The sequence below is a fragment of the Trachurus japonicus genome, chromosome 9 (assembly GCF_045865225.1).
Source record: "Trachurus japonicus isolate A0001 chromosome 9, Traja_1.0".
Taxonomy (NCBI): domain Eukaryota; kingdom Metazoa; phylum Chordata; class Actinopteri; order Carangiformes; family Carangidae; genus Trachurus; species Trachurus japonicus.
The window spans coordinates 24,106,754-24,131,655 of record NC_140915.1 but is presented as its reverse complement, the minus strand read 5'-3'; the positions used below and the strand labels follow the sequence as shown (position 1 = coordinate 24,131,655).

The 24,902-nt window shown below is 41.5% G+C and overlaps 5 protein-coding genes across 13 annotated transcripts in view; 2 read left to right on the top strand and 3 right to left on the bottom strand.

Moving 5' to 3' along the window:
- Positions 1 to 6,241, bottom strand: part of LOC146981474 (membrane-associated phosphatidylinositol transfer protein 2-like) — a 42,725-nt gene extending 36,484 nt beyond the window's left edge. For all 8 annotated transcript variants that reach the window (XM_085786724.1, XM_085786715.1, XM_085786720.1 and 5 more), the window contains exon 1: positions 5,532 to 6,241. The gene's annotated coding sequence lies outside the window, so the exon portion shown is untranslated. The remainder of the gene's footprint in view (positions 1 to 5,531) is intronic.
- Positions 6,242 to 9,234: 2,993 nt separating this feature from the next.
- On the top strand, positions 9,235 to 11,466 carry mtrfr (mitochondrial translation release factor in rescue). The gene is made up of 2 exons (XM_085788172.1): positions 9,235 to 9,719; positions 11,124 to 11,466. Exons 1-2 carry the CDS (start codon positions 9,450 to 9,452, stop codon positions 11,352 to 11,354), a joined length of 501 nt encoding a protein of 166 aa, XP_085644298.1. The 5' UTR covers positions 9,235 to 9,449; the 3' UTR covers positions 11,355 to 11,466.
- Positions 11,467 to 12,219: 753 nt separating this feature from the next.
- On the top strand, positions 12,220 to 15,479 carry kmt5ab (lysine methyltransferase 5Ab). The gene is made up of 8 exons (XM_085786714.1): positions 12,220 to 12,370; positions 12,592 to 12,695; positions 13,333 to 13,480; positions 13,724 to 13,934; positions 14,024 to 14,111; positions 14,285 to 14,344; positions 14,545 to 14,735; positions 14,879 to 15,479. The coding sequence occupies exons 1-8, from the start codon at positions 12,361 to 12,363 to the stop codon at positions 15,087 to 15,089; spliced, it is 1,023 nt and encodes a 340-aa protein (XP_085642840.1). The 5' UTR covers positions 12,220 to 12,360; the 3' UTR covers positions 15,090 to 15,479.
- Positions 15,480 to 17,118: 1,639 nt separating this feature from the next.
- rilpl2 (Rab interacting lysosomal protein-like 2) lies at positions 17,119 to 19,260 on the bottom strand. The gene is made up of 4 exons (XM_085786713.1): positions 18,809 to 19,260; positions 18,553 to 18,704; positions 17,658 to 17,780; positions 17,119 to 17,174 (listed from the first exon to the last, which is right to left on the bottom strand). The coding sequence occupies exons 1-4, from the start codon at positions 19,100 to 19,102 to the stop codon at positions 17,153 to 17,155; spliced, it is 591 nt and encodes a 196-aa protein (XP_085642839.1). The 5' UTR covers positions 19,103 to 19,260; the 3' UTR covers positions 17,119 to 17,152.
- Positions 19,261 to 19,700: 440 nt separating this feature from the next.
- LOC146981470 (RILP-like protein 1) lies at positions 19,701 to 24,900 on the bottom strand. 2 transcript variants are annotated; one of them, XM_085786711.1, is made up of 8 exons: positions 24,391 to 24,900; positions 23,735 to 23,885; positions 22,276 to 22,394; positions 21,908 to 22,183; positions 21,624 to 21,812; positions 21,243 to 21,400; positions 21,066 to 21,164; positions 19,701 to 20,778 (listed from the first exon to the last, which is right to left on the bottom strand). In XM_085786711.1, the coding sequence occupies exons 1-8, from the start codon at positions 24,682 to 24,684 to the stop codon at positions 20,685 to 20,687; spliced, it is 1,380 nt and encodes a 459-aa protein (XP_085642837.1). In that variant the 5' UTR covers positions 24,685 to 24,900; the 3' UTR covers positions 19,701 to 20,684. The 2 variants fall into 2 exon arrangements, with proteins under 2 accessions (XP_085642837.1, XP_085642836.1); XM_085786710.1 differs by having other exon boundaries at positions 22,276 to 22,397; positions 24,391 to 24,863.
- Positions 24,901 to 24,902: the final 2 nt, after the last annotated feature.

Below are 24,902 nucleotides of genomic sequence, written 5' to 3'. Positions count from 1 at the left end.
CCGAGACCCACGTTCTCAGGCCGACCAGAGTTGGCTTGTTTGGTCCGCACCAGAGTGGGGATGAGCTTTCACCTGCCCAAACGAAGCCGACAATTCGCGGAAACAAGCTGTGGTCCATTTAAAGCAGACCAAAAAGCTCTGGTGTGAAAGCCACCTTAAAGATCGTCTTGGGTGGGACTGACAGTAATTGGGTGTATGGTGGTGGGATATACATAAGATGTATGAGATCAGCATGCAACAAGCCCAAAATTACAATTTATCATCACTCTGTCTCAACAATTTATTCAGACTTGTAAGGTGCAATGGAAGGCAAAAATCTTTCTTTGTCATTAGATAAGTAGTTCCCTGACTGTCTCCATTTTATTTTGCATTTCTGTGTGTGAATAAACCAACAGGAAGTAATGTTCTTCATCTGACCATTATCACTATCTGGTTCCAAAGTAAACGTCAGGCTGATCATGATGACAATGTTTCCGCTGAGTGCAGGGGACAGAGAAAGTCAATTTAAGATGAAAAAATCCATATTCACCTTTCTTAACTGTTTAAATCTCACTTTTATTTCAGGACAAGACATGAATTATAATCCTAAATCCACTTTGTTGTATGAACAGATAACGGTAAACAAAATTCCACATATCAGATTGAATAACCCTGAGCAACTGCTGGGACATTTACCTAGTGCTATTTCCTGTTCCAGCACTCCTGACCAACAAGTTAACAGGCTGTCCTCTGATGGACAGTACATGAAGACAAAGGCCAGGGGCTAATTATACAGTGGCTTTGTTTATTATTAAACATTTTAAAAGTTCTTAGAAGAAAAAATACATTCCCTGTGGTGTTGTCAATGCCAATAAAAATCAGTCTCTATAAACTGTCAAAGAAATGATGCCAACATGACATGAGTCTTTGTACCCCGGAGTTATCAGCTGTGGGAAAAATTATTTAAGACCATAGAGTCCAAGACAACATGAAAGGCTTGTTGTGAATCCCATGTAATACCTTCAGCATCTTTCTGTAAGCTCATTTAACAAATTGCATTCACACAGTAACACGCCAAGCTGTAGAATAAATTGACTTTCATAATATCCTAAAGTAATCATAGGAAACTGGCCAACAAAACAGTACGAACCATTCACCAACTGAACCAAACAGAGTTTATGGGGTAAAGACTTGTCTATTTTACAGACAGAACCATAGACTGTAAGTCGTTTTTGTGACTCAAATATGGCGGCCTGAACAGCGCCATGTTGGATTGGCCGGCCGAGAACCCGCCCACTGGCCTCGAAGCAGCCTGTCTCCGGAGCTGCTCGGACATGTCACTCAACGTTTCCACGCCCTAATTGGCCAGGGTTTTAACCTAATAACAGTAAAACGGTAGAGTTTAAAAAAAATTCACCCCCCTCAGAGTGTGTGCGGGGGTAGAAACTATCGATTGAGACAAAAAAACGTTCTGACACCAGGCTTTTAACATGTTTACTGAGGATGTAAAGTCGGCGATTTTAACATGGGGCCCTATGGGGAATGCTCCCTTCTGACACCAGCCCCCAGAGGAATCCGAGGGGATTGCAGTTTTTTTGAACGCGGAAGTGAGCTTCACTTCTCAGACCGACAACTGCCCCCTTGGACAGAACATACGAATAGAAGTAAGTAAGTAATGGGGCGGTGCATGGCGCAGTGGTTAAGGAGGCCGCCCCATGTAGAGGCTACAGTCCTCAACGCAGGCGTCCCCGGTTCGAATCCCGCATCGGGCAGACCTTTCCTGCATGTCATTCCCCCTCTCTCTGCCTCCCCCTTTCCTGTCTATCTATACTGTGTGCTATCAAATAAAGGCAAAAACGCCAAAAAATATACTAAAAAAAAAACAAAGAAGAAGTAAGTAATAAAGAATGAAAATGTCCAGCCTCTCCATCTCTGTCATTAAGCATGGCATCTTATCAACTGGCCTTTATTATATTCTTGGGTGGTGCTGGCAATAATTGTGCATATAGGTGGGTGGTATGCAAGATGCAGGACATCAGTATGCAACAGACTCCCGCCACTCTGTTTTTAACCAGACTGCGTAAATTGTGAGGAACTTACGCACGGCAAAACCACTATTTCATAACAGAGATGGTGCAACACAATTGAAAAGGATATGTGTATATCCTTCAGTGCAACAAACAGCTGTTGAACCCACACTACGCTGAAAATTCTTAACCTTATTTACCTCTTGAGTAGGGTTTTTCTGCTCTTCCTGTGTCAGTGATCTCATCTGATAATCAGCTCAAATAGTACAGACATGGAACCAAAAGATGTGGTGAGCAGCTGAATACGTCATTCAAAGTTTAACTGACAGGAAGTGAGCCTTTTCTTCCTTCACCGACTAAAATGTTGCTACTTGGTGACTGTGTGTAGTGTACTCATTTGTCACTGGTTTCCTTACTTGCAACAGTATTATTGACTTATGCAATAAGACAAATATAAGCAAACTGGGGATCGTAAAAGGAACACAGAAGACCGGTCGCATGTGAGGATGAAAAACACACACACACACTCACAGATTACACGCAGTGCTATGAATACTCAAACAAGCCAGGGACACTTGCTCACAAGATACAGACTCTTCTGTCAGGAATTTTCCACTCCACACTCACTCAGACATACAGCATAAATTTACATATTCTTGCAGAATGTTCCTCCTGACCATCAAGATGTTGTAAATGTATAACATTAGATGACTGGTGGGTCATTTTAGTCCAACAGAGAGAGACCTGTGTGACATCAATGAGCAAACATTAGCTTAGTATCTGAATGCAATTATTCTCCTCATTTATCAAAAAGGTCATGTAAGTGTGTAGCCCTTTGTGTTGGCTTTAGACCTGCTTTAAATAGTTTTAATTCAAGAAATACTATTGGTGCACACAGGGAACAAAACAAATTCACAATGGACTGATTCATAATCGCCTCCTCTCTCTCTCCCTCAGTAGTGTGATACTTTGTCTGGTGTATTAGATTCAAGAGAAGCACCTGAGAGTCATCAGGTTTCAGCCTGTCAACTACTGTCCTCTAAGATTCCTTGGCCTACTGTAGATGTACTAAAACATGCTTAAACAAAAGGCAAACAAACAAACAAACAAACAAACAAACAAACAAAAGAAATGCTTTGCTACTGAATAATACAATTCATTTTTCTGAATTAAAAACAGGTATGTCCAATTGATTCTTCCAAAACATTAGTTAATTAATTAATAAACAAGCAAGAAATGTAAAATTGTTTTAAACAACCTTAACCTAAAACACTAGTGTCATCTCAAAGAGACCCATCTTGTGCTGTTAAGAGAAGCTAAAAATTAAAACGAGACAGTGCGGCCAATAAGATTAGAGTGATTAGACGTTGTTGAGTTAAATCTATCCAACAGCATGGCCCAGTCCCAGTGTCTGCACTAACAGACTTGCAAAGATAATCACAATTTGTATTTTGGATTGGGGCTAATGTGTGAAACAAATTTAGAAAAGAAAAAAAACAAAAACAGATTACAATGCTTGAATTTGAAAGGCCACAGAAATGCTTCAGCATGAGTGACATTTAACATGAGCATTGCCCCCTTCCACACTGAGGATTTGAGCAGATCAGAACCATTACTAACTTGAATATATTTTAATATTAAATACAACTAATACCCTAAAAGAGACCATGTCATAGAATGACTTATTTTCTTCTATTCATTCTCAATGACGATTTAGAAAATGGGGATAAGCTGACAAAAAAGATAAGCTGAAGTCTGAAAGCCACAATATATTTTCAAATTTGTATCGTCAACACAACCATGCAGGTTTATCCTGTGTATTTGTGTGAGTGCCTCTGTTGGGGGTGGGGGACAATGGTTTTCCATTTGAAAACTGGTTAGACAAATATCTTGAAGAACTGTCACTTCCACAGAAAAGAAATCTCCATGGTATGTAAAAGGTCATCACAGGTGTTGACAAAGATTTGAATTCTGGGTCATCAGTGATGCTGATGCTTATAATCGATTGCATTCACTTTAAGCAGTCTGCCCTTAATCAGCAGAGCAGCACTTCAGTTACTGAAGAACAGGTGGCAGGCAGTGTGTTTTTGGTGTACTTGCTTGTGATACAAATTTAGACTTTTTTTTGGTCAGAGGAACATTTGTGGTAATCAGTACATGATAACAATCAGCAGCAAAATAGCCTATATGTTTCGGATCAGAAATGAGGAACATACAAACAGTGTTGTCCAAACGTAAAAACTAAGAGTGACTCAAAACACTAAATCTGTCCTCAAATTGCCTGTGATTTATCTTAGGAAAGATCAAACAAGACGCATTTTTGCAAACTACACTACGTAACTTCAGAAATTACAAACCAACGAAATCTATAAGATCAAAGAACAGCTGAGTGGGTTGCACAACACTGACAACCCATAATGGGTCCCAGGAGGCAGGACGCAAGTTTTGACGTGTCAAAGAGACATAGCACACACTGTGCATATTATGCTCTTCATGCCCAGGACCAACATAAAAACCTATGTAGATGATAGTGCTACATTTCTCCTGCATTCTTTTTCCTATGAGATACTCGAGAGTACAGGCTGGATCTTGTTGAGTGATCGTTTACATAGATAGCTCTCAAAACTACTGTCAGATTATTTTTAATTCAAAGACAGGCTGTGGTGTTGTTAATAAAGTACGGGTTCACAGTGGAGGGTCCGGCCAGCAGCTCCTGCCTTCATAACACAGCCATCATCTGGACAACGGACACCACAGCCTCCAAGTCAGCACTGCCTCAATGACTCACCCAGGCCCTGCTGAGTCAAGTGGAATGACTCCTGATGCTGAAAAACTCATCAAATCATACTGAAACAGAGACCGTCCTAGGGGGTACAAAGAAATAAGCTTGTGACAAGCAGGTTTTGTCATTAAGTCAAACACAAGCTGACTGCAGCCCTATTACATTAGGACTCTCCTTCACTTAATAGCCAGCCTGCTGATTGAGATTAAACCATATTAAATCGGACACACTATAATATGCAATAAGGTCTTGGATGTCATCTCGGGGGTCTGGGTGTCACTGTTAAGTGTCTTTGAGAAAAGCACACGCCAACCGGGTAAGAACATGACACCTGAAAAATCCACCTGTGATTCCAGCGATTCCTATTTTAAGATGTTATTGGAGGCAGTGTATGATAACATGGGGACAGCTTTCAGAGGGAAGAGGGAGAGGGGAAGCATTTCAGCAGCTTTAACGAGCATGCCTGTGTGACAGCAACAGGGACATGGCATAGCTACAAAATATGCCGCACTTCTTCTTCAGGCAAAAGAAGGAGGGCAAAGTTAGTCTAAACAATTTTAATGGTGAGCTTAGCTATGACAGCACATGGTTATCACAATCCTTGAAAGATAGGATTTATTCAACATGACGACGCAGTGAATGGTTAGAAATGTGAACTGGAATAAACCCATCGTCAGTTAGTTACCTAGCAACATGGCAGCACGGTAATGACAAATTGATGGCTTGCAATGCTCATCACATACCTGGACCTGATGCACGCAGGCGATGCACCTCTGGCTCCTTCACCACACTCCAGCACTCAGCAAATCAAAGTTCATCAGCCCCTTTTTCTCCCTGCGCTTCCAGTCGGAGGGTCTCGACTTCCACCGGCGACACGGGCTTTCCCTTCAGCAGCGAGCAGCCGCCGACTCGACGAGGTCTGGAGACAATGCCATAACTGAGGTGAACGCATCGAAAGTCAGCCACTGATTTCCTTTTCCACGCCGTTTGTATTGGCCCCTCAGCAGAGGAAGGGGTGTGGGTACGACATGCAAAGATGACACGTAGAGAAACATCATCAGCCCGGGGTTTTTTTTTTTGTTTGTTTGTTTGTTTTGTTTTGGGTTTGTTTGTTATTTTCTTACATAATATCAGCCGCCGTTTCTGACCGTGTTTACAAAATCTGGATACATCATTGCGCCGGAGAATCGCACGCTGGATTTCCTCAATCGGCAGGGGCAAGGCCAACGTAGCGATGGTAACGTTAAAATGTCCTTGAATATCCAAGCTGCCCTCGCAGGAGTTGGCGGCGGCTCGGCTCGTCCTGTGGCACAAAGGGGAATCGAACCGGGGCAGCGGGCTCAATCCAGTGGCTGTCGCCTGCGTCCGCACTACCGGGAAGAGTGAGGAACAAGCAGCCAGGGAGCACCCGCCATGGCAAGTTGTCACTCCTCAAGCAAGTCTGAACCGCTGCAAGACTTCACAGTCCTTTCAGACACGACACGGCGCTGTCAAGCTAGCCGGCGCCTGGTGAAACACTTCCGGTAGGATTTTCGAAATAAAAGGTCTGACCTGCTGCGCGTCTGGGATGTTTTGAGTTGCAAAATGTGCAACATGACCGAAGCACGGCTTTCCCACTGAGCGTATAACTTCGCTATTCTCTTCTCCAAACGATAATGTCAGGTTTTATGTCGAAAAATGAACCCGTTCCTCATTCTTACACTCAAAGCCCTTCGAGGCTATGAAACTGAGAATACGGTGGCCAAAAAAAAAAATACTACACGGCAGCATTAACACTGACAGGATTGGTCACATTACTTCCGGTTCTTGTCTTTCCTTTCTGTCGACTTCACGAATCTGACTCGCACAAACAATCATCTGAGCAGTTTCGATAGTGGTACGCCTCCTGCTGGCAAAGCAGTATAAGTATTTCCTTAGACACCAACATTATTATGTTATAGGAGGAAGAGTTACAAATGTAAATGTTGTGGCAGTCAGCGCCTGTAATCCTTGTCATATTGTCTGGCATGCAAATAAAGTCAAACAGAGGTGCCTGATTCTAGGTAGGCTAGCTGCTTTGATATTGTACATTTACTGCCATTGTGTATCTTATTTAACTCTTAATTTACTCAACCAACTCTGAAGCCTATCTAATAATGTAACAGCTGACAGAATAAAGGTAATACACTGACCTTGGCCTAATGTCCCACATCACAACAAATGGTTCAAATCTGAACAAATCACAAAGCTTTCAATCACCAAAGAAAAAAAAAAAAAAAAACAGCACCCACAAATCTACTTTGATAGTGCTTTACATAATAAAGAACATGCCAGAACATTTCCATAACATGCACTTCAACTGGTAGCAGCAAAGTCTGGAGTTTTTACTCAATCTTTACTTTATTTTTATGTTTTGTCATATTTTGTCAACTCCTGATGGATACTTCTGTGGGGAGAGGAGCTTCTTTCATTGAACACAGAGCGAGTCTGGAGGATGCCACCCTCGGCTACTCCAGCTGAGATGAAGAGGTGTTTTGCGGTTGCCATGCTGGTGCAAAGGTGAAGGCTTGGAAGTGGAGATGTCAACTCTCCGCCCAAAACATTGTAGAGAGTTATATGTTTAAACCATTTACAAGAAAAAATGTACAGGTCTAATTCTGAATATAGCAAGTTGCACATAATGGGAAGGCAAGTCTTTTGCAAGGTCAACATAAGAATGACAACGTCAAGGTTGAAATGTACCAAAGTGAGCGCCAGTATTAATGTTCGCACTAAAGATAAAGTTCAAGTAATTAGAAATCCACCTTGCCCACGTGCAATATCAGAGAGATGTCATCACAGGTCAACAGAGAGATTGTCTTTTCTGTGTGGCCTAGATTCCTGATTTACTATTTATAGTCTGTCAAGGGACAGAGGAGGAAACATTACATCACACTCAATTATTTATAGCCATATGTTATATTAGCCTTTTTTGTAATTAGATGTATTCATAGGCTTAAATGGGCACCAGCAGTTTCATGAAATGAATTGTGCCTTCTTAGGAATAGGTATTCTTTCACATGTGTTTGGGACTGCTTGCCTGCAACTGATGAACATTATAAATATGAAACTGCATCCAATCCAACAGTCATGTGTTGTGACAAACAATGCAAAATGCAGAATAAGGCGAGGAGAATGTTACAAATAAATAAATAAAATAGCAAACCTGCTGCGCTGTCAAGGGAAGTGGACATTATTTATTATTTCATTCCATCATGGTCTCCCATGGCTAATATTGAAATTGCTCTTCCAGTAGACATGAATTGATAATTTCATGGATAACAGAGGCTGTGGGTTCCTTGGGTTTACAGCAGGTAGAACTGATTTGAAAAATTGCACATTTGCTGGCAGAAAAAGTATCAAGTCCCAAGAAACTTCTTGAACCACTTCTGCAGGCACAGCACCTTGTCTCTGTGTGTCCTTGGTATGTTCAAGATATTTCACAGGGTCATAGAAGGAAACCTACCAATTGAGTTGCTTTGGTTTCAAGGCCTGGCTGACTGGATAGATAACTACAGCTAAATCATCTTTAATGTTATTAGTAAAAATAAAAAACCTTTCCTAATATGACAAGCCAAATGTCTGCTTTGAAAAAATACTGATCAATTGATATTAACATGAATGAATGCATGCAGTGAGGTGATCAGTAGTGATAGGATTTTATTTGACTATCAAAATATGCTACCCCTGAAATAGGCCCATTGAATAAAAATATTAAAATGGTATGTATACATATGCTGCCATTCATCCTACAGTGGCAGTGACGTGATCAGTAGTCTTACATGAATGCATATCGGGACGCGGGAGCATTTGATAGGATGTTATTGGACTATCAAAATATGCTACCCTTGAAATAAATTTCATTACACATTCAAGTAGCTTCTGATAGGTTTGATAGGTTAGCTAAACACACCTGAGACACCGTTTCCTTCTACTACACAGTTACCTCAAGTGTGCACACAGTGTCAGGCTTTTTTTCCCTCCACATCATCCTCTTCTGACGACCAGACATAATCAGTTCAAATTATAAAATATAGTCAACTTTGTGGTTGCAGTTAATGTTGATGTCAGGCTTTGATGGGCGGTAAATGAGACACCTGTGAAGCGGAGTGATACACGTCGTTAAAAGTCCCAGTGCTGTAGCCTAATCACCGTTCATGCTTCTCGTCCAATCCATCACATTACTTGGTCGGACCTAACTGTTGTCGCCGAAACAAACTGTCACGGTTCTCAGAGTATGAACTTTTAAAGAAACAGAAAGGTTAAAAGTCCTACCTGTTTGTTTTATGCATCTTGGTGTACTTTCCTACCTGCTCGGGGTGTTGTTCAACGACCTGGCGCACGGCGGCAGCAGAGCGTCAACACAGACCGACTACAGTATTTTGCCCATGAAGAAAAACGCAGCTGATTGCTGATTGGACGATGCGTCACGCAGCGCAGAGGAAGACATGGCAGGATGACAACAAGAGCACACGTCCATGACCGAGGGTTACAGAAACATGAAATGCACTTAATTCGTCTTTGAGTGGGGCAGCTGGTGTTTCTGTTATGGGGCCTACAGCGCGGTGTAATGCTCTCAGTCACTCTGCATGTTGACTCGCCGAGCTGACGAGTTTCGCTTTACATTTCACTGATTTGAAGAAATGTCACGACTTTCCCCGTTCATCGGATCTATCTACAGTGTGTCCTGTCGGGTCGTGTTGAGGGTTTCTCCCAGTGTCTCTCGACCGCTTCCGAGTGGACTGACATGTGTTTCTGCAGCCGGCAAAAAGAGCCAGGTGGACCTTCCTGCGCTGGACGAGGACGAGCTGGAGGAGCAGTTTGTGAGAGGGTCTGGACCCGGGGGGCAGGCCACAAATAAAACCAGCAACTGCGTGGTGCTCAAGCACATCCCCACTGGGATTGTTGTCAAGGTAAACCCCCTTTTAATTGAGTGTGTGTTTGTCGTCAATGGTATTCATGTGTAGATCTTAAAGGGATAGTTCAACATTTTGGCAAATTGGCCCATTGCCATAATCCCTATAGTCATAGCAGTAGGTTCATTACCTTTAAAGCAGTACTAAAGAACTTTCAGTTTTGGTTGAGTTTGGCGGTGCCTGTGGACCAAAGCGGTAGTGTTTTGCCTGAAGGAAGACTCCATTTCCCATGAACACTAGCATGAAGCCCTGTAAATATCCTGCATTAAAATTAACAGAAGACATCAAAACTAAGTTTCTGTTTCCAGTGGATCATTTCAAAGTGAAAACACAAACATAATCCATTGCTAAAGTGCCGTTTTGCCTGTTCCCTCCTTGTTGTGACTCGCAAAAGTGAAAGTGAAACTTAAGTGAGAGAAGGGTTCCTACCATGCTCCTCAAAGCTGCTTAGTGCCAGAGAAAGAGATACAGACCCCCTCAGACCACGACAGAGGTGTCATTCAACTTGTTGTAAGTCGATGTATCATCACAAAAGTTATGAAAATATTTTATGAAGGTTAAAAAGTTACTTAGTGCTGGTTTAATTGTCGGTGCAAGCGATTTTTATAACGGCGGAGCAGAGCCGCAAGCTGCTCAGAGCTACGCTACGGAGGCTAATGGGATTTCTCGGTTTCCCTCATCAAACTAATCAAACACACAATCCCAACAACTCCAAAACGCTGTCGTGGACAAGTTGTGACCTGCACATTCATCACAATATAACAGAACGCTACCAGACAGAGTTGTTTTAGAGGTAAATTCATGCAAAACTGCTAATGCACGTTCTCGTCAGGGGCAGTTTTTTTTAGCAAGCAGTTTCTGAAATTACCTCTGAAACAACTCTGTCTGGTAACGTTCTGTTATTATCTCATAGCGTGGTGAATGTGCAGGCCACAACTTGTCCACCAGAGCGTTTTGGAGTTGTTGGATTGTGTATTTGATGAGTTTGATGAGGGAAATCCCATTAGCCTCCGTAGCGTAGCTCTGAGCAACTCACGGCTCTGCTCCACCATTCTAAAAACAGCTTGCACCGACAAATAAAGGTAACGAACCTACTGCTATAACTATAGGGATTATGGCAATGGGCCAATTTGCCAAAATGTTGAACTATCCCTTTAAGGACCCAAATCAAAGCTATCTAGGGAAGTAAGTTAAAAGTCAATTCTTTGCAGTCAGCACCTGACAACACAAATAAACATCAAGATCCATGTAATTCATTTCTTAAACGTTTTGTGTCACACTTAAGTCCATAAAGTGCTCAGAAGAAATGGAGATGATGCCCACTGTATCATCTTGCATTGAGATGAAAATGGATTTACTAACAATGTTGTTTTAATTTTTTTAAAACCATTTTCCTTCCAGTGCCATCAAACCAGATCTGTGGACATAAATCGAAAACGTGCCCGGGACATTATGAGAGAGAAACTTGATGTCGCATATAAAGGAGAACTGAGTGAAATAGTTTTGAAGAAGAAGGAGTCTGTCCTGAAGAAACAAGAAAAGAAGAAGAAGGCACATGAGAATCTGGAGAGAAAAAGACTGTTTAAAGAAGCACAGACTGCAGACTCCAAACCTGAGAATGACACTGTGTAAAATGTTGGTGTGGCATATGGAAACACAGAGGGTTGTCTTATAAGACACATGCACACGTGTTACTACTGGATACTTGATATTAAACATGTAGATAAAACAATTTAACATACAACTGTAGCACTGACGTTTTTACTGGTTAATTTAGCAAAATAACATTTTGTCCATTTTATCTCAAGATGTCATCAAAAGCTCATGAACCTAATAGACTTGACATGTTTTGCTTCAGTCTCAACCATGATATTGTCAATTGTTCCTAATTGATGCCAACTCCAGTCCCAAGACTCTCTGGATGGAAAATTAATAATAATAGATTCACCTTAAAATTAGAAATCAGATCTGACATGAACCCTTGTTTGCTCAGAGAAAGGCATAACTACATCTTCCTTTGGGTTTATCTATCTAAACCTCTGTTTAGGAAATGGAATATTTTAAATTGTATGAACTGAATCATGCTTCAGAGTCTCCCTCCACTCAGAATGTGTTTGTGTTGTTCACTGTGCTGTGTCAGTCATTGGAAGACTGCTCACAGATTCATTTTTTTAAAGTCAGACAGTTTATTGTACAGAGGTGGACAAAAACAAACACTTTGAGACACAAAATTTACATAATTCTTGGATGGTGTTTTATTTTACAATCATTTTTTAATTCAGGTTTTCCCACTGAGATAACATTCACTTACTGCAACCTTCAGCATCACAGCAGGGGTTCACTGGTGTTTGTAGGTCGATGCACTTCAGCAGACGTGAACTCGCCTCTTTTTGCCGACTGCGGCTGTGCGTCAGTAGGAGTCGCGGCCAATCAGAGAACTACTTTCAAGCGCGCGCCCCTCCTGCGTGGTCGAAACAGCCAATCAGAGGAAGAGTGTGTTTTTTAAATCCACCACGCTCCCCCCCTCCTCTCTTCGCAGTGTGCTGCTCAAATGTTTGTCGTTGTTGGGACACCGAAGTAAACACGGCGACATTTAACTTACTCCTCGCCCTCTGTGGATTTTATTCTGCTGACTGTGATGGCAAAAGGTAAACGTGTTAACGCCCTGTCGTTACATTGTGTGAGTTATATAGACAGCTGTAGTTAATGTGTAGCTAATTGCGATATGCGAGCTAGCGCGAGGACTAACGTTGTTTAAATAAACATGGCTGATATTTACAAATAAAAGGCAAATGGTTGTTTTGTGCAATGTTGGGTGAATTAGACAGCATTGTTTATATGCTACGTATTTATTTTCATGTTTATAAAGGGAAGAAAACTGTGCCGAAAACCGACAAGACGTCTGAGGACGCTGCTGAACATAAAGTCACCTCACGGAAAGACACAAAGGAAAACAAGCCAGAAACTAACAAGGTAAGTTTAATTGTTTGGGTTTTATGCTTTGCTTGTTCGCCCATTGGAATAGAAAACCAAGACGCCAATTTCACACTCATGGCACTGTGCAACATAGACATATGCTTTGCAAGGGTCCTGTCCTGTCTGTGCAGCCCTGGCAGCGTAGCAACGGATGTAGTCTCCATCCATAAACCAAGCAGACAGCAGGAAGCTGCGTGGTGTTTGTATTCAGAGCTACGCACTTTTGAGTCTTGCAACCAAAGACAACGACATACCCTCAGGTTGTGCAGCACCCGTATAACTTTTACCAATAGTTAGATTTAGGCACAGAAACAAAGTGTGTGTCCATATACACACCGCTGCCATCTGTTTGGCCGTAGACCTGAAATTGTTTGAGATATGAAAACATTTCAACTAGCAGTCTGTTCACTGTTAACAGCCTATCTGCCTCCACATTCCAGCATCTTGAACTTACATGCATGCTGAGCGTTAAGTAGCAGAGATAAAGACATTAAATACTGCACCAGCTACATGGTTCTAAACACAGACTCATACAGTATGATACCTTTGCATCTGGTTAGATTTACCTTATTTATGCATCTCTGGGGATTGGTGTACATTAGTTTTAGGTTGGTGTTGTTTTGCTTTTTTGCAGGATTGTGTAGGGAAAGTACATTCACTTTTCCAGAGTCTACGGAGTCCCAGCAAACCCAGATCTCCTCTGAGTGACAGTTCAAGCATGTTGATCCAGGAAGGAAATGAATTCGATGCAGCTAATCCTGACACGTCGATGCCAAAAAAAGGTGATTATTTTGAATACATGTTGTCTCACTGCCATTTTGCTGCCCATCCCTGGGTTACTTTGCGGTCAGCAGATCCACATGTCCACAGAAAAATTTCCGGTGCAGTGAATGGTAGCAGTGTTCGCTGAAGTACTATCTTATGACACAACCTTGCTGTGTTTTTGAAGAAACGCCATTCTCTTGATTAAGGCTAAATGGTTAGGGTCTCTGTCAATTTAATTCATTGCGTCTTCCTCATTTTAGACATGCCCAATGAAGTAAACTCTGAGCGTTGTGAGTCCAAAGAGCAGAACCCTGAAATGCCTTGTCACAGTCATGGGACCGGAGAGCAACTCAATGACCAGCTTAATCAAAAGGAGTCCACCACAAACACAAATGCCAGGTCTGCAGCAGATGGCAAAGTCCCAGCATCCAAATCTCGTAATAGAACTGGCAACAAAGTCAGAGCAAAAAAGTGAGTGCCAACATGTCTATAATATTAAAAGTTGCTCATTCATAATCATTACATTATTGTAATTTCTGTGATAACATCTGTGTTCTCAGGATGGAAAAAAAAGCTCCCCAAAACAGAAAGGTCACAGATTATTATCCAATCAGACGGAGCAACAGAAAAACCAAGGAAGAGTTAAAGGTTTGTATGAAATCAGGACTGTTGTACATTTAAGTTAGGTTCTAATATCCTAATATTTGTTTTCTTAAATGGTTGTTTGTTTTTTCCCATCCGCGTGAAAGCATGTCCATAAAAACTGTGAACTCCACTGTGACATAAAGTTTAACTTTGATAATTACTCAAATTGTGAACAGATTGAGGAGCACAAGCACATCGACGACCTGATAAAGAAGGGCATGGAGGAAGGACTGCAGGTACATTTTTAATGCTGTTTCTAAGTCCAGTGCATACTTACGCAGAGTACTGTGTATATTAGTAATGTTTTCTGTATCAGTGACATTGAGGATTTCTTCTTTCTGGCAAATTTAACATTCAGTGTGTTTAAGAAGTTTTTCAGTCTTTTAGACTAATACTTTATTACTGTTGAATGTATTTGGATTACTTTTGAATGTAGGTCAAACACATAGAAGGAAAAGGAAGAGGGGTATTTGCTGTCAGTGGCTTCACGAAGGGAGAATTTGTTGTGGAGTACCATGGAGACCTACTGGAACTAGCTGAGGCTAAAATGAGAGAAGCCCAGTATGCTCAGGATCCCCAAACAGGCTGTTACATGTACTACTTCCAATATCTGTCAAAAACATACTGGTAAGTTCAGAAGTCACCACTTTGGACACATTTTGTGTAGTTTCTTTGTTCAGCTTATCAGCTGTCTGGGAGTTATCAATTATTACTGCAAACCTGTCATACAGTATGTGGTAGTGACAGTCTCATTTGTTCGTGTATTACAGTGTTGATGCAACAAAGGAAACAAGTCGTCTTGGAAGACTGATTAACCACAGTAAAACTGGAAACTGCCAAACTAAGCTTCATCCCATTGATGGTACTCCACACCTGATCTTGGTGGCATCCAGAGACATCAAAGCAGATGAAGAGCTGCTCTATGACTACGGTGATCGGAGTAAAGACTCGATTTCAGCTCACCCTTGGCTCAAATACTGAAACTTCAACCCACAAGTGTTTGTTTTTGTAGATGAATTGGTGCTCTCTGTTCTCTTGCTCACCCTTTTTGTGAAAAAAAAAAGATACTGATGAACAGTCCTCCATATGCTTTTTTTATGAAGTGTAAAACATTTTTTGTTCTTTAATGGAGGCTAAGACTTTAACTCATGAAATGTATTTTGCAACAATTGTTTTTAGAGTGGTTTTATATATTTCTTACCCAAATGTAGCAGAGACTTGAGCTTGAAGCATCTCTCTCCTGGATAGTCGTGTTTCACATTGTCCATGGAGTTTCCTTTTGTAATGAATATAATTCTGACTATCCAATTTGCAATTGTAAATTATTACCTTGTGCTGTAAATTGAAGAATAAAATGAAATTGAAATCTCATTGCACTCCATCTGTAGCATAATTAATGTTCAGGAGGATCCAGGGGTTTTGTGGTGTAACCATCTGAGCTACTGCGGCACTAAACTGTTATTTTCATTGTGTAACACAGTTTGTCAAGATAATATGGCAATATACTGGCACAAACCACAAAATAGAGGTCAAAAACATTCAAACCTAATGTTTTTCTTTACCGACATTTCTCTGAAATCTGCAGCTTCAAAGACAAACAATGTTTTATAGAGAGTTTTAAAGGACATTAAGACTCAAATATTTGAAATGCCAAAAACACACACGTATGGTTAGGGTACAACTCTTCTGTGGTGCTTCCATGTAGTCTGGGGCCGTTGACTCGCTGTTTTGGTAGGAAACGGATCCAGGGCGAGAGAGACAGACCTTTCCTTCAAAATAAAAGCACCAAGCTAATAAAATGCGGTAAAACTCTTTAATTTAAGGAATATAATTTACAAGAAAGTCCCCGAGCCATTAAGTTAACATTTTGCTTTTCTTGTATTACAAGTTAATGTTTATTTTATAAGTTTTATTTTGGTGAATTTGGTGATTTCGGTATCCGCTACAGACAGGAACCAGAATGCAGACTAATTGGGAGGTAACTGACACCAGGCTCTTCGCTTGTCTGAAGAGCCTGGTGATGCGAGGCTATTCCATGTAGTCTCTGAGCCTCTCTTGGTTGGCTGACTGTTTTCTGAGTGATGCATGGTCATGCCAACCACTGGTACTGTAGGTCAAAGCCATTGCTAAATGCAGTGGTGAGTCAGTTTTTAAATGAGTCAAACAAATCTGGGTGGACCATGCTGGGGAATTGGCTGAGGGTGGTAACTAAGTACTGACAACAAATAGTGTGGGCTTGAGACATTTTCCACAGATTGAACATTTGATACTTTTGAGTATTTGTACAAAACCAAAACATGTAAATCCCCCCCCCTTAAAGTAATTTTTTGGGGGCTTTTCAGGCCTTTAATGGATAGGACAGTATAGAGACAGAGAGAGGGGGATGTCATGCACCAAAGGACAACCGGTGGAATCAAACTGGAGCCGCTGCAGCAAGGTCGATGTGTCTGACTTGAAAACTGCAAGTCATGAATGTTTGTGAGGTCAAGTGATGAAGTGTAGTTAATGGTGTGTGCTGTTATTCAACTACACTGAGATGAGATGAGAAGCAGAACCTGTCACAGAAATGTTATCTAAGGTTTACATATTAAACCTTAGATTACTGGTAAAACAAACAAAATATGCTGGTCAATATGTTATGATATTGAGCTATTTTAATTTTTTGGGGGGTGTCATTTATTTGACAGCTGAGAGTGACAGAAAGTGTGTTTTAGATTACACAAAGCCACCAGAAGACTTATTGTCAAGCCTACAGGTAACTACATTGTGGGTGAATACATTCAACAAAATCTCCAACAGTAGCTAGCTACATAATACTTTCCAGTTTCATTTGATATCATCAACATTTCATACTGTGTTTCCATTACAACTCTTACTATAAACCATCTTAGGTTAAAAATTACCAGTACAAAATACTGTGCTTGTTAGATTGACAAATACACAATGTAAAAAAAAAATCAATATAAAAAAGTGGTTAACTGAGAGAGAAAAAATGTGCCGACAAATCCTGTTTGTCTTCTACATGGTCAGTTCTTCAGTTTTTCTTATTTTCGCCTGAATGAAAACCTACAAAAAATAAAAATAAAATAAAAGCTTAGTCAGAGCGAGTTGCTTAGCATGGAGAGGGGTAAACATGGAACATTAGAGTAAAACTACCCAGTGTGAGAAAACAAGGTTGTGTCACGGCAGCCTGTAATCACTGACAGCAGTTTGGCAAACGCACTGCCAGTTTTCAACTTCTCTCTCTCTCTTTTCTCTCATTCAGCGCTCACACAAACATCCTCAGCGTAGGCATGAATTTATTTGGTCACAAGTATATCATTATGAGACAGGAGACAGGCTGTGAGAACAGTCCTCCTCCTCCTCCTCCTCGCTTACTTCAGCATCATGCGGTTGCTGCTGTAGATTTTCTCAAAACCTTGTCATCCTAGACAGCTAAATATGGTGCCTGTCTAGAAATAAATATCTTAATTACTCAGATTTCTTCTTTGTTGTCTGAACATTCACATTGTCCATTATTCAAAGAAAGAAATTCAGCCTGTTACTCACAGTTTGCTTATGGTTGTCTTCTCCTCTTTGACATCACTTATCGTGGCTGGACTGGGCTCCTTAGCTGTTGGTGTCTCAAGATCCACCTCCACCATGGCTGGTTCACCCTGTGGCAGAATCCCACTGCAGAAGAAATCAATTAGTTATGGTTACTGAGAATATTTGTGTCTCTACAAGGGGCTGTAAATCAAAAAGATGCTGTAAAACAAAACCCACATTGTCAACTGGCGGTCAATGTGATGTACAAGTGACGATTTTTTTTAATCAAATCTAGAATTTGTTATCAGAAAAATTAAAGTATAAATAAAATGGGACACTGGTTTGGCATTTATACCATCAGATTCAGAGCAGATCCTTTCTTCTGCCAATGTTTACAAAATTTGCCAAATTGTGGGGCTGATATTGTTGTGGTTCATTTGTCAAATTATAATTAGAATAGGAATATGGTAAGAGAAAAGAACAAGAGAAAAACAACTACAGCTTATTACTACAAGTTAGAAATGTCTGTAGTTGTAGAAATACTGTGTGACTTAGTAAAAAAAAAGGTAGCAGAGTAGGGTAGCATAATTATTAACAAAATAGAGTGAAATATAACTGGTGTATAGGAGCGCTGAATAATGTTAATACTGTCACTGTCCACTGTATTGATTATCTCAGCAACACCTATATATCAGTCTTCATATTGTGTGTTAGTTTAAAAAACAAGCTGGACCATTCAGATGAATATTACTGGAGTTTCCAGAGTAACATGGCCTACTACACAACCTCATGTGGTGCCACAACAGCCCTACAATAAATCTTGCTATATGATCAGAAGTAATAGTTTTGTATTGTAGCAAGGTATTGTTAATGCTCTCATTGCTTCATGTGTTTTGAATCAGGCTGAGCTGTTCACCTCTTGTAGAGCTGCAGCTCCTCCTGAGCCACCATGAGCTGAGCCTTCAGCTGGTTCCTCTCCTGCAGAACCTCCTTCAGCTCCTGCATGGTGAACCGCGGTCTGTTGGGGTCCGTCAGGTCCACCACCAGCTGGTTTGGCCCCGCTGTTTGCTTTTGACAGCAGACAAGGAAAAATAATCTCAGACATCCTCTCTTCTCTGACAAGTTCAAATTGAGCGGAACGAGACGGATGACATGCCCCTGGTGTAACTCACCGTGCCCTGCCCGGAGGAGCTCTCCTTCAGGATCCTGTCTAGTTCACTCTTCAAGTTGTCCCGCTCCATTTTCAGCTCCTCCAGAGACAAGTTGTACTTGTTGACCAGGGTCTCGAACATTTCTAAAACACGCACTATCCTGAACTGCAAATCCGACACTTCTTCTCCCGTGTTGCTAATTTTGAGCAAATCTCGTCCGATCACGTACGAGATGTCATAAACGTCCTCGACCGTCAGTTCGAACGCCTCCTTCTCGAACGCCAGAGCGGGCGACGACTCTTCGCCAAACTCCATGACGGCTCGACGAGCTTCCCAAACACACCGGACAAAGTTAACTTTACTCCACCAGCGACTTCTCACTCGCTTTGTTTCTTCTACTTTTTTTCACAGGCAGAAGGTAACCAACTTTCAGTCAGAGGAGCGACACTTCCCCCATCACTCAGCCCGCCAATGGCGTAGCGCGTCGGGCAGCGGAGGAGGGCAAAGTATCCTAGCGACAGGTGAGTAGCACAAAGATCGTCTCTGGCCCAAGAGAGGTCTCTCTCTCTCCCTCCGCTGTCCCAAGAGAGGTCTCTCTCTCTCTCTCCCTCCGCTGTCCCGGACCTCGTCTGTCACAGCGCAGTGAGCGAGTGAAGACGGACATGTGAGTCACATATCTCAGTTTTTTTCTTTCGCTTATCTCTATCACTATCAGCATCAGGTGAGAAAGCACGTGATTGTGACTATTCTCTCAGTTTTCTGCCCTGTCATTGCATAGCCTATTTATGAAAGCGAACTATTTATAGTTTTGATAATGTATAGCATTTCATTAAAAAAAACACACACACAATTTGATGGACATAAATACCAGCTATATCATCGAGCATACATGTCTTGACACATGACACAAATTAAAAAAGAAAATCTTTGCTTTATTGAGAACATTTTACAAATGCAACTTGGCACATATTGAAATATTATCATTTATCATATTGAATATTAAAGCATGTTTTGTTTTGTTTTTTAACAGTATGCAGTATTGTTGGAATATATGAGTCCTGGTGTATAACCAGTATGATTGTAGTGTGTATAGTGTAAACAACATGGTGTGTTGCCAGGCAGTAGTGCTGTAAGTAACACCCTCTGTTTAACAGTTCAGAGGTTGACTCTGCTGGCATTAAGCACATGATGTCATTCAGTCTTTAAGAGGAAAACAGAGGTCAATGGTCATCTACCTCTTTCGCTGAACCTTGAAACCCAACTCAAACACCCTTATTTAATATCATATGTATATATACCGTCAGAGACACATAGCTATTGACCTTTTATGAATCTTATGGCAGTTGGAACTATTTCTAACACAAGATTATATCATCCTAAGGCCACTAAGGATGCTTAAAGTGCCTGTGAAAACTAATTTCATACTGTGCAGAATACTCCATATGACAGGTCTTATGTACAAATACATTATGTATTGGAGTAATACCATTTCTGCACTAGGAGCAATCACTATAGTGAGAACATTTGACGCTAAGTTTTTTGACAATACAGCAGCCAGTGCAGCATTGCAAATGAAAAATTGCACCATTACATATCAAGTGAAGCAATGACAGATGGTAAATGAAGAAACAAAACCCTGAGAGGTCATAAGCAAGTCCAGTTTGGCCTGTTGCCTCACAAGTCCAACATGGTCAGCTAGAATACTAGCAATGTGAAGATGATGCCACGAAAAACAACCGCAGTTCATTCATCACAGTTTCAACTGTGTAGTTTAAAATAATCGAGTAATACAGCCTCTAAACTTGCACTTAACAGTTCTTGTAAATTAAGACCGGTGTTGGTAAGATATGAGGAAATAAAATAAGAGCAATTGTCCAGGGAGAATTTAAACATAAGGTCATACAAAGGAAACAAGTCTTCTGATTGGCAACAACGTGGGATCGTCTGCAATCAAACCAGCTGCAACCATCGGCATTATGGCCGTGAAGATCCTGTCCAGAGAGAAAAAATGGGAAAGGGGTAGTGGGGTCACAGCAGGGCAGATACAGAAGAGAAATTCAGAGTTAGAGCGTATACACAAAAAGCATCAGAGGCAACACATAAACACTCCTATAAAATTAGATAAGCATGTTCACTAATGGTGTTTATAAAATACAGTGGTGACAGATTATACTGAGAAGAAATTAAACTAGGGCGTAAACTTCTGTCCCTCTTTGACAAGTGCAGGACAAACCCTGGTATATCAAGAAAAGCCTGTCATGTCAGATGCATTACTCACAAGCGTCTAATTCCTGATTCAGGTTGATCAGCTGAACTGGAGCACAGTGGAGGAGAAGAAGTATAAAAAAGGGAGCTGATGTCATCCTCAGTCTCATCACTGGGGGATATGGAAGAGGTGAGCGTTAACTTTTGCGTCAGTGTTTTGTAAAATTAAGACAAAAATCTAAAAGCAGACCTTTTGTAATATGCCAGCTCTTCCTGCAGCACGAACACCTGGGCCTTGAGTTCATTCTTCTCTTGCAGCACGTCTCGTAGTTCCTGCAGAGTGAAGCAGGGTTTGTCCGAGTCCTGCTCCAGGCTGTCTGTCTCCTCCTCTGCATCGGTCGGTGCCCTCTGCAGTCAAAACACACACTGAGTATTTCTCTTTGCACCACATGGACAAAGAAATAGGTAGCTCAGAAATTCAGTGTTTGGTAACCACACTTGTTTGCAATGAATACAGAGTGGCTTTAAGGATAGTGCACACCAGCAGAGGCGTAATACTTTGTGTCCAATAGAAATAGTCTTAAAGTGGGTAAGACAATATGTGTCAGAGCTTAAGCAGGTGTTAACTTACCAGTAACAAAGCTGTCGTGTCCTCATCTTCATCATCCTCCACCTCGTTATTTTCTCTGTTGGATGACTTTGGGAGAAGAGAGGGACTCTTGTCGCGGTCAAAGCAGTTTGCCAGAAAAGCAGGGTCACCTCCACACTCCACCCACACTGAGTCCGTTTTGCAGGAGTTACACGGCGCTGCCTCTGAGGACTAGATTTTATGTGACACAACACAGACACACAGTTATAACATAATTACAATCATGGCTCATCAACAGCCCGTTTAGCATTTTTTTGTTTCCTTACGATGATCTGTGGTGACGCCGGCGGTGACATCCCTGATCGTGGAAGGGAGCAGTCTATTATCTCTGTGATCTCTCTCTCAAATTCCAACTCCTGCAGCTCTCTCCTCAGCCTCGTGACCTCCAGCTGCAAAGCCCCTATCTCCTGCTGCCGCGCCTGGACCACAGCCTCCAGCTCGGCCTTCTGCTGGATCAGCGCCTTTCCCTGGGCTTCCATCACTCCTGTCCTGTGACGAAGGTCCTGGTTGATCCTTATTAGCCGATGCTGCTGCATCTGGAGCTATGGTTTTATGAATTTTTAGTTTTATGACTTCTGGTCAAGGACAGAATATTGTGAACAGAAATTGTTAAACATGCACTTGTAAAACTCACCGCTTCAACATCCTCATTTCTTAGTGTTAGCTCATGGTCTTTAGCACGGATTTCATCCCTCTGTTTATCCACCAAGTCTTCCAGCTTCTTCATTATTTCTTTTTCTTTTTCCGACATGCCTGCTGGTGTCATAGAAAAACAACAAAACAAAAAAAACGAGGAAATGCTTACACAAGTAACATCACTGCAGTCTAATAAGAGGATGTGCACTCCCACTCCCATCAACAGATAAAAATCCACATCAATTTTTTTTTTAAACACAGACTCATTTTGCAAATCATTTGAAACATAATAATAGTGTGGCTTAAACGAAAATGTTCACTGTGATGGATTACACATTTCAAGTCTCTGAAAACTGAGCTGCACACTATACAAATTATAGATAAAGTTTTTATATTTATGCTCTGTAAAACATACACAATTTACAGTTAACCACAAAAACTTTAAAGTCTCTTTAAGTCTTACAGTATCCCCCTTAATGGTATCGATGCCTGTTACACCATGAATGCATTTCATAGAAAAACACTGTGCCAGTGAGCAGAGTAATGCAGCAGCCTTTCGTTTACATGTACGTGTTTATAAGCAGCCTGCTGCTGTGGCCCATGCAGGTCTCACACAGGAGCTATATTTTGGTCTGCTTCAAAAATAGTCTCTTCTAAAAGCCCCTGACTGCCTCTCTTCACAGCCTGCTCTTTCATGTCACCACACAAGCATGCAGCATAAACTGTACAATCTCACGTGACTGCACAGAGTAAATATGTGTAACTTGCAGCAGATGGTTGATCTGCGCAAAACAAATCTGTGTTACGCATACACACGTGACACACATATCAGCTCTGCACCGCAGACTTAACTCATTTAGTGTCCAGTCATTACAAGAACATGTAACACAATGTGCATGGCAGGACTTCAAAGGGAAGCAGACTTCAAAGCATGCTGTTGTTATTATAACTAATGTACTTTATGCATGACATATTTCTATTCATGTAGCCCTAATATTTCCACAGAATATTATTTTTGTTCACTGACAGCAGCTGTTTAAATGCCTGAATGACCTCCGGATGAATAAATAAAGTTAAAATTGACACAGCTCTACTATGACCTTTTAATTATCACAATCTAGTATAATCACTGTGTATAGATTTTACACAGACTCGGATTCTGACAATTCAACTCGAGGTATTTACTAATAACAAGTACCAATCCCGTACCAATGCTCTATCATTATCCAGGGATGCTGGGGCAGTTAAACTGAGTCAGTAGCCTTTTGTGATTGAATGTATATAATAGATAGGATTTGCTACGCCCGATGCCCAACCTGATTAACAACAGTTGTTTAGATTATATAATAAAGTTGAATAAATTGATGTTATAATAAATCTATAAGACAATATTGTTTTCTCATCCCATCAGTCATAGCCTATTAAAACCTCCAGAACTCTGTCTGCAGACAACCCACCCTCCTGTTTCTGCAGGTCCTCCTCTGTGACGGGGGAGTCCTTGAGAGAGAGGCTCAGTAACAGCCTCTTGTTCTCCGCCTGAAGCTGAGTGATTTGAGAAAGCAGGTCCTGGGCTTCTCCTCTCCACACATCCTCCACAAGCTCCAGTTCCTGAGCACAGGAGATAATGAAAAAATCTGTTGATTTAGAAGAAAAACACCAGCAGTCAACTGTTGGTGGACATGGATCAATACAGCTCAGCTGCATGGACATGAGGGCACGAGAAAGTCAACAAAACTTCATTTCAAATCTTATTGCCTCCGAAATCAAATTAAAAGTATGCCATATTGAACCTACACAGTAATGTCATTATATAGCTATAATTAACTTTTTTAGGTATTTGAGTCCACTACAGTAAATGAGTAGCTAATTAAGTATTGTGAAGTGTAAGTAAGATGTACCACAAATGAATGAGGTGTTCTTTGGTTATTATAGGCTAATGTCATAGTTTATTAGCCTACATATTTTAAAATGTCAAAAAAAAAAAAAAAAGATTGTAAAGGTCATTTCGTTTCTGAGCTCTGACAATTTAAACATAAAGGTCACAACTCAGACAGACAGGTGAAACAGGTACTCAACATGCACAGACAGGTAGGCTTATCACACACACACACACCTTCTGATGTTTCCTGTCCTGCTCGTGTCTGTCGCTCCGCTCCTGCCTCAGCCTCTCCAGCTCCTTCCGCAGCTCCTCGGCCTCCTGTCCGGCTCCTCCGCGGCTCACCAGAGCCTCCAGCTGCTCCAGGACCCGCACCACTTTGGGCACGACCCCGACTAAAGTTTCGCACCCAAACTTGTCGATAATCCGCTCAAAGTCGTGTCCCAGCACCGCCGCTACGTCGTACACGTCCATGACCGTCAGCTCCGCCGCGGGCTTGTTGAGCGCGGACATACCGCAGCAGGTTTCCATGTCTGTCCTCTGCTCTGTTTACTGCTCCGACACTCAACATAATATCTCTCTGTCCTCCTCTGACACTGCGAGCACCAGCACACCCTTAGTCGCCGGAGAAAAACGAGTTTACATAAACTATATGTGTGTGTCAACCTGAGCCTCCTCAGGTTTGTTGACAGTTTCAACTTCGCCGAAGTCTGGTGAGGCAGCAGTCTGGTGCTGCGTTCACTGGCACA